Here is a 9,495-nt window from a genome sequence, read left to right as displayed (position 1 = left end):
CACACACACACACACACACACACACACACACACACACACACACACACACACACTCGTGTGATCAGTCAGGCACGAAAGCATAAAACTAACTAGGCCTACTATAACTCACAAACGCCATCGTGCACCTCAGTAAGAGTATAAAGATTTTACACCTATGTCCCATTGCCAGAAGTTGGTACGACTTTTCAGAGCTCATAACAGCTGTACATAGAGAAATACTGTCTTAATCATCACAATTGTTGCAAAATTCAGTGGTCTTGTTGTTTGTTTGTTGTTGGGTTGTTGTTGATTTTTTTTGGGGGGTGCATTTTTAAAAACGAATTTTGCTTTGTTGATTTTTAATTCTCTAGCTTAAAAAATAATTTTCTCACATCTTCCTGCCGTTAAATATTATTAAAAATTAACCGTTCAGCTGCCTCGTGCAAAAATAGATAGAAACTACACACGGGTGCGCACACAAACACACACACACACACACACACACACACACACACACATACACACATACACACACACTGAATCTCTTTCTCGTGCCTCCTGAAACCACATAATTTCATCATCATATTATTATTATGATCTTCTCACCGCCTGAAGGTGGTATAATTCTCTCACTTGTTCTCATCTGCCTACGTCGGCATATCTCAAGCTACTCTTCTATAATGTGTATAGGCCGTCCATTTTGGAAAATACATGTATTATTGTGGGGTTGGGGATTGGGTTTTTTTTTTTTGTTTGGTTGGTTGTTTGTTTGTTGTTGTTGTTGTTTTGTTGGGTTTGTTTTGTTGTTTTTTTGTTTGTTTGTTTGTTTGGGGGGGTTTTTTTGGGGGGGGGGTAAAGAACATCTTTTGAGTTGGACATTGAGATTTTGAAACTAGGATAATTAGCCTTTCGTCTTTTCTGGTGGGACGTTTTTCAAAGCTGTTGAGTCACATCTAAGAGTTCTTCTCCCCGGAACTATCATATATTTCTTTGAAATGGCTGGGACAAAAAATAACGTATTTACTGCGAAGCCCTTCTTTCAGTCTTGAGGGAGAGAAAAGTAAATGGCAATGTTCTTCATACCTCGTGGAACCTGGAGAAGAGTCACGGAAATGGATGTACAGAAAAGTGGGAAGACGTGGGAGTGACATTAAGCGACTAGCCTAGGATAGGGAAAGGTGGAGAGTGTTTGTTCGTGGACTAGAGTCTATATCCTGACCCAGGGTGAGAAAGGCAATGATGATGAATGTTCTTCATGGTCTGACTTGTATCTGTGGAAAAGGGCACTCACAACACAAACAAATAAACGTCAAGTTATGGTTTTATTTCAGTGACCCTTACACTTATTACTTCACATTTGGCTCACGACCCTCGGGAGAGGACTATTACTCTAAGTCTACTAAAGTCTAAAGGTTATATTAATGATTCACTAAGACAAATAGATGGCGTTGCCTATTATAATTAAGAGGCCAGATGCCGGCCTTTTTAAGTTTCGTTAAAACATATCACAGCATTATTGTATGCACGACATGGACTTTTAAAAGAGAATGAATGAATCTTTTTAATTCTTTCAAACGTCAGCTCACGTCATTGTTTTTAGATTAAAGAGATATGACAAGATTTTTAGTCAGAGCATATTTTTAATGTGCTGTACCTCGCTTTTGTTGTTGTCGTTGTTCTTGGTGGTGATGGTTTGTTGTTGTTTGTTTGTTGTTTGTGGGTTTGGGGTTTTTTTGTGCTTTGTTTCTGTTTTGAAAAGTGCACCGACGTCTAGTGTCAAAATGTGAAATACATCGGTGCATTTTGTCCTAAAGTTGTTTGTTTAAAAATCGTTTAATTTTTCAAAAGGACGGCCTATAGCATTATCCATTACTTGCTCTGCCTACGCCATACCTCAAACTACACTTCTATTTGTAACTAGCCACACCCTGTTTTCACGAGTGTGTATTTTGATATTTACTCGACTTAATTAAATTAGGGCAAGGACCAGGCTTCAAATGTTGTTTTCACGAGTTTGTATATTTTTTATATGTAGGCCTTCGTGACTTAAGAAACAGGCTTCAAATGCTGTTTCACCAGTAACATAATCGTGTAGACATTTGAGAGTTGTTTTTTTTAATGTTTTATATTTTTAACTAAAAGTAAAAGTCGATCCCTCATTCGTAAATTAAGTCAAAAGCGTCTTTCGCACATGGTGTCACGACGACCCAAATAGTGGCCCCACTGAGGGTGGAGACCGCGGATAACATGTGCGAACGAGGACAAGTAGACCTAAGATCGGAGGCTCAGCTTTACTTTTATCGCGGTTTTTGTGTTTGAACTACGTGCATTTTTTATGGCAATGCTGGGTCAGGTACATTCACAAAGTGTATTCCTCCTGCCTTGCTTGCACCACACACTCCAATAAAATAATATCATTATATAATAATGTTGTATTGCACTCGTCTCGCCTCAAACATTCCTCTATTATTGTTTATATATATATATTGTTCTTATACCTCGAGGTCAGCTTCCAATTGATATGGAGTACTTTTCAAGAAGTCAATGTTGATATCGAGTTCTCAGCAGAGCGTGGGACGGGGTTGTTTGTTTTGTTGTTGTTGTTGTTGTGGGTTTTTTTTTGGGGGGGGGGGGGATACTGAGGGTGTTAAACAAAACAGCAATAGCGATTTGAGTTTGAAAAAGCTAGCAGATCGCAAGCAAAATAGAATCAAAGCTAAACAAAGTAAATTTAAAAAATCAAAGTACTACATGCACAGCTTCAATACCATGTAAACTATATGGGTTCTTGTCTTGGGTGTGTTTGTATATATATATATAGGAGTTGTTGTTTTTGTTGTTCTTGTTGTTTTTGTTGGGTTTTCTTTTTTGGTTGTGTGTGTTGGGGGGGGGGGGGGTGATTGTTATTGTTTTATTAGATTTAGTTTTTGGGGGTTTTGTTTTGTTTTTTGGGGGATAAAAAAGGGGGGGGGGGGCTTAAAAAAGCAAAGAATGAAGATTTTTCTTTTAAAAGATATTGTAAAATCTGATTAAGAGTTGGGTTGTTGTTTTCTGTTTCGATCTGTTTATTTTAAAACAGCGTAAAGCAAAGATTTTAAAAAGTCGAGTTCTCAAAACACCACAAGAGGAAAACAATCGCCAGGAAAATTTGACGTCGTGGAAAGTACTCTGTATCAAAACCTACCTCTTCAACCTGTTACATGTTATATTGTTACTACACATTAGAATATAATTCCACCTGACTCACTCACATTCCATTCTCTCGCTGTGATTGTTGGGTTGTCATGTTGTTATTCTCCAGGGGAAAACAGCATAAAAAAAGACACAAGAAAAATAATGTGAGGACTACTGCCTAAATTGTGCGTGTTCATATGCTGTACTCTGCCGTTGTTTTCCTTTACGACTGTGTTAGAAGTATCATGGATAAAAGAGCGGAACTACAACTGTTTCACGTAAAAATGTTTTGGCATAAATGTAAATAAGATAAAACAAGCCAAATGACATATCTAAACAGTCAAAGACAACTGGAAAATTGTGGTTTACGCCATTTTCCCCATGAACGTTCTCACTTTGTTTATCACGTAAATGTCATTCTTATCAGGTTAATCACATAATCAGATTGTCTCAAAATATCCTATTTCTTAATCCGAATGCCGATTTTTTAATGTTTTATTGAAGAATATCTCATCCAAAACAGTACGTGTACACTGCAGGGTAGTTCACTTCTTTCTTCTGAGATAGTATCTTATTACATTCTTTTTTTTTTTAAATTAAAAAAAACAAGTTTGTTTTTTTTGTTACAGTTTTGTTTTTGTGAGGAAGGGGGTGCTTTTTTGTTTGTTTATGTAGGTTTGGTTTGGTTTTTTGTTTGTTGCCTTTTTGTTTGTTTGTCTTTTAAAGGAGTGAGCTATCTTGTAGTTGTGGCGTACAGTCTTTGCTTGATTACATGAAGGCCAGTTAGTGAGACGTACTATGTGATCTAGGTTACATTCATTAGTCATCACTCTGAGCTGCTGGGACAATAGACCGAAATCTGACGTTATTGTTGTTTGAAAGTGTTAAACTTAAACAACTCAAGCGTTGGTCTAAAAGCTATCATTTGCAAGTTATTTGATAATACATGTAATACGGTATTTATACCATGGTTGGTTGCCTTTGAAGACTTTCTTAAAAGTTCAATTCCACGCACTTTCCTTTATCTAAAGGGGAGGGGGATTTTTTTTTTTTCTTGTTTTTAGCGGGAACGTATTTATTTTTCCACGAGTAGGATCGTATGTGGGATTGAGTAGTTAGAAATCTGGTGGAAAACTAAGTTCAAATACGATTTTAGGTCCCAAGCTATGAACTATAAAAAAAAATGTTCACTAAAGTTTACCCAACCCTTTATAACTTCAGAAATGTGTAAAAAGTGCAATTTTCTTTTGGGGTTTACATTTTTGTTTCACTTTCTTTTGTTGCTGTGGTTGTTGGAGTTGTTATTGTTGTAGCCTTTATTATAATACTATAATACCATACTTAATATTGTATACTATAGTACCACAATATGAAAAAGTTGAGATGATAAATAAATTGTTCATTCCCAAATAAAATGAACAGACTCTAGAGCCAGTGTGGGGAAAACTATCAACAGGTCTGATCACCAGGTGCTATTGTGTACAGGATACCTTGGCGGTATTCTCACGAGCAAAATGTGGCATGACGCGGAGGAAGCAGGCGCTCGTTAATTATGGGGCACACGTAGTTATATATATTGGTATTATCTTGAAGCTTGTTCATTTGTTTTGCTTTTGATCTTGAAAAAACACAACCCAATTATATTGAACAGTATTCGAGATATTTGCATTTGAAGAAGGTGGGGAGTCGCCTTATTTCAGAGCTAAAATTTATTAGGTGACTTCCACTTCCAAAGCTTGAGTGTCCTTGAAACTGCAAATTTTTTTATTTTTTTTTGGGGGGGGGAGGGTTGCCTTTCAGTAAAATGCATGCAGGAATCGATCTATATTTTTCAATGGGTATAAAAGCGTTTGAGCCCAAAAAAATTTCATCTGATAAAATTGACCAATGGATGGGAAATTGTCCGATGCTCTGATGTCATTATTTTGATGAGCACCTGATTCCACCACGTTGCGAAACAAATTTTTTGAGAAAACTCAGCCATGTTATTAGAAACGAGTGAAATAGCTACCGTATGTATACGGTATATATATAATATATATATTTCTATCTTATTATACATTGCACGCATTTTTACTGATATGATATAAATACAACTCTCCTATTCTGCTTACAACGAATTGTGAAATAGTCTTTTGGAATAAAAAGTAACAAAACTCAATTTTCCACATTATGGCTTTATTTGTTTGGTTTCTTCAGTTTTTAAATCTACTGGCTACAACCCCCCCCCCCCCCCCAAAAAAAAAGAAAAAAGACCCACATAAACACAAAAAGCACACACACACACACACATCCCCTACCTACCTACCTGCCCTCTAACCATGTTCTGTCGCTGCTTCCACCTATACTTTCTGTCCCTACCCCCACTACCGCTGCAACTTTCTCTGGACTCCTGATTCTTTCTGCAGCTTTTCTACTGCTACTTCTTGGTTCCTTCTTACAGCTGTCTTTCAGTTACACCCCTGATCTTAAGGTAGGTAAGACGTAACACTAAGCTTTCTCGGATAAGGGCGAAAAATCTCTGAGGTCCCATGTGCAAGTTGGGCACGTTAAAGTTAAAGATCCCATGGTGATCCAAAATCGATATAAGAGCAGGCTTCGGACTTTGGCTGCCACCCAGGCAAAATTCAAAATTAATACATGTGCCTAACAAACTGTTAATGTGTCCCGTACGCTCATATTATGCACCTTATACACTTGCGAGCACCGTAAAACACTTACCAAAGCAAAAACAGGGTAACAAAGTCATGGTAGCTTGATGCAGTACAGTGTGAACCAAAACAGTCCAGCCATGATTGTTATGTATGAAAAAAGAAGATAAGACATTCATCGACACAATAATAATAATAAAATAATAATAATAGATAGCATTTGTATAGCGCATATCCCCGCTCAACAGCAGGCTCTATGCGCTTTACACTATATTATTACCCCAGCAGACCATAGAACACTCCGAAACATTCTCAGCTTCCCGGGAAGCATACAGTGCGAGCAGCCGATTAAGCGCTCAAACACTAACAAACTGACACGATCTTTCGCTGTCTATAGCCGGGTACCCATTCCCACCTGGGTGAAGTGAGGAAAATTCGTGTAAAGTGCCTTTCCCAAGGACACAACGTCGGGCCCCTCACGGGATTCGAACCCACGACCTTACGGTTGCGAGTCCGAGAGCCTAACCACTAGGCCACCGACGCCACAAGTGATTTAGTGATAGAGAAAAGTAAAACAGACTAGCAGACATCACAGGGAAAGTAAAGAAATACGACCGTCTGGTGATGTTCTCCAACCATCCGCGAACAGTACAACATAAAACTGTGAAATCAAGCAATAAGTCAGAGAGTTAATTCAGTTTGTTTATTTTCAGCATAATATACGATTCACAATAAAGTATCTCATCATCACACACAACTTATGACTTAATCGTCACTCTAATATAAAAAAAGGCATAACTCCGAAGTTTCCAACTCACCCTATAAAGCACAGTCAATTTTTTCCTAGTTGCTCATTTTTTCCGTGACAGCAACATAAAGTCAGTGTCACAAGCAATCCACTTAAATCCGTTTGGATACTTTTTACACAAGGGACAAAAAAAACAAGTTTTTGTGGTCTTGTTCCTATCAGGAATCATGAAAAGCAAGAAAATTGTAAGCCTCGACCATAGCATTAAACTGCATTTTTGGCGATGTTGGTGCCTCTCTGATAGAGCTTTGGGATTCAGAAAAAATATAACAAATTTCAAATTTCGGACTTAAGGACCACTAGCGACAGCGACAATGAAATCCAAATTCTATCACAAAACAAAACACCAGAACTCGTCCACGACGCAGCTGTTCTACATCTCATCATCACTCCTTCTGATAGTCGTCCTGCCACGCCTTCGCCTCGGCGTATCTGTTGTAGCCATCGTAGTTGATCCCAGGCTGGTAGTGACCTTCTACCATATCTGGCTCGGTGAGAGAGATTCCCTGGTCCTTGAATGCTTGCATGAACACAGACACCTGCGTGAGAAAGGACAGAGAGATTTTTTTATTTACATCAGGAGACGGCTTGGACTGTGACAAGAACAAGAAGACTCCGCCAGTAACTGAATATCACAGCAAAACATTTGAAAAGGAACAAAAATGATAAGATCGTCTGTTTCCAGCTTTGCGGCTTAACCAACAGTATAGTGTAACTGATCAGTTCCCACCAATAAATACAAAATAAATTGTCCCATTAAATCATAACTTTTCAAAATTGTTTTGTTTTAATAAGTATTTTACAGCACTTGCAACACAATGAGGTCATATAAGTGCTGAAGATTAGAGGGGTTACAAGAGAGTAACAAACATAAAAAAAGAAAGAGAGATGAGTATGATCGATGTTTGAAAAGAAAGAAGAAGCAAACCACACCAGACCATCCGCCAACCACCCACACAAAATTATAAAGCCAAAATAGAATTTTAGAACGGAATAATGATACTAAATTTCAGCTCAACCGGGTAATGAAAATGAATGATGTAGGATGTGGGAACAATTTCAAACCCTCCCTTATCATAATTTGTATATTTTTTTTCATGACCCAGCCAGAGAGCAAACCTTAAGCAGAAATGTGACCTGAACTCATCAACCAGCTTTCAGTTGTAAGCAATTCTTGATACAATACAATACCATAGCACAAAAACTCAGCCTACTATTGCCTCTAAAATGGGAATAAAAGATAATATAGTAAGTCAAACTTTTTAAATAATGTTCTCAATCAAGCCGTTTAGGGGGATCCATCAGATAATTTGGTACATAGCCGAATCAGCAGTAACGACCGACCATCTGTCCAAGATAATCACTTGTCTAAACGACCACTTTTCTCTTTCCCTCTTGAGTTTTTTCTTTTTAATAAAGGCACTGTCAAAGAGGACCACTTGTCTAAGATGGCCACATTTCTTCTCGACAATGTGTGGTCGTCTTGTAAAGGTTCGACTGTACCAGAACAATTGAGTATTTAGACCATATTACCCAGGTCTCTTTTTTTAAAATTACAACAACAATAATCCCGAGATGTCATAGTGCAGTGTTCATCCATCCATTGACCTTGTTCTATTTCTTCAACCCATTACACTACAAGCCACAAAAGCATGATTTTAATCCTTCTCGTCCATCAAAAAAAAAAGAAGGAAATAAACAGTTCTGCAATTTACTATCGTCATGATCACCTTGTTTGTTAGAGGAAAGAGAAGCACATCCACACAATAAAGGTCATTTAGTGTTGGAAAAAAAGTACAACACACATCAACACAGACAGAAACATCAGAGAGAGAGGAAAATAAGGTAAGAGCTATAAGTGGCACCTTCCAGCCATCTGCACGGTCATTGCGATTTTTAGAAAGAGACAAAAATGTTTCGATTACAAACTCACCTTATCTGAAGCTGCGTCAAGTTCTGACTCATCAAAATAGACCTCCGAAATCCCACTCTCCAGACACCTCTGAGCCATCACCCTCCCAACGTTTTCACTGGCAGCTACATCTGTGCAACTGCAGAATTTAAAAAAAAATTTTTTTAATCAATAAGTTCGAAAACAATTTTGTTTCCACAGTTGTTATGAAAGAAGACAAAGAAAATCAACGTAATAACGCTCATATGACCTTATGCAGTTGCGAGCGCCGTAAAACCTCTAATAAAACAAAAACAAAACACTGAGAAACATGCACAAACATAAAGCGAATGACAAATTTCTTCACAGTCGTTAAGAAAATGGGTATCCCACAAATAACTAAAATACAAAAAAAAACAATTAGTAGAAAAGAGAACCATTCATAACAACATAACAAAATTGCTATGCAAAGACTTGGATGTCATCCCAAATTTTCCACAGCAATAACTGACAGGATCACCACTTACCAATTTTTAAAAAACAACTATTCAAGATAACAAGGTTTACATAGTAACCAAGAGACAGCTGTAGTGAAGCTTGGATCACATATCATCCATCTGTATATCTGAGCATCTGGACATAAAGTAAACACAATACAGTTGAATCTTCTCTGACAGCAACCTGTCCAAGAAAATCGCACCTGTACAAGCGACCACTTCCCCCCTTGCACTTTTTTTTCTCAAAATTACAATGACACTGTTGTAAATAAACACCTGTGTAAGATGATCACTTTTCTCCCCCATAATGGGTGGTTGTCATGGACAAGTTTGACTGTATCTTCATAAAGTAAAATACAGATTCTGTCCTTCCCGGCACTGGGTCCCAACATCTCCCATTCCTGCACAGGGAGGTTTGTCTCGGGAAATCGGTTAAGTCCTAATTAGTGTCAGACCTGAAACAGAATCTGATAACATGGTTCACCCCCCCCCCCC

General features: G+C 37.9%; 1 protein-coding gene across 1 annotated transcript in view; it reads right to left on the bottom strand.

Moving 5' to 3' along the window:
• Positions 1 to 6,495: 6,495 nt before the first annotated feature.
• LOC101847171 (39S ribosomal protein L18, mitochondrial) overlaps positions 6,496 to 9,495 on the bottom strand; it is a 14,125-nt gene continuing 11,125 nt past the window's right edge. The window contains exons 5-6 of the mRNA XM_005112931.2: positions 8,546 to 8,663; positions 6,496 to 7,151 (exon numbers count right to left, since the gene is read on the bottom strand). Coding sequence (XP_005112988.1) covers positions 6,999 to 7,151; positions 8,546 to 8,663 — 271 coding nt within the window. The 3' untranslated portion in view covers positions 6,496 to 6,998. The remainder of the gene's footprint in view (positions 7,152 to 8,545; positions 8,664 to 9,495) is intronic.

This window comes from Aplysia californica, unplaced genomic scaffold (assembly GCF_000002075.1).
Source record: "Aplysia californica isolate F4 #8 unplaced genomic scaffold, AplCal3.0 scaffold01495, whole genome shotgun sequence".
NCBI classification, from domain to species: Eukaryota; Metazoa; Mollusca; class Gastropoda; order Aplysiida; family Aplysiidae; genus Aplysia; species Aplysia californica.
The sequence above is the reverse complement of the archived record's forward strand: the minus strand, read 5'-3'. Positions and strand labels throughout refer to the sequence as shown.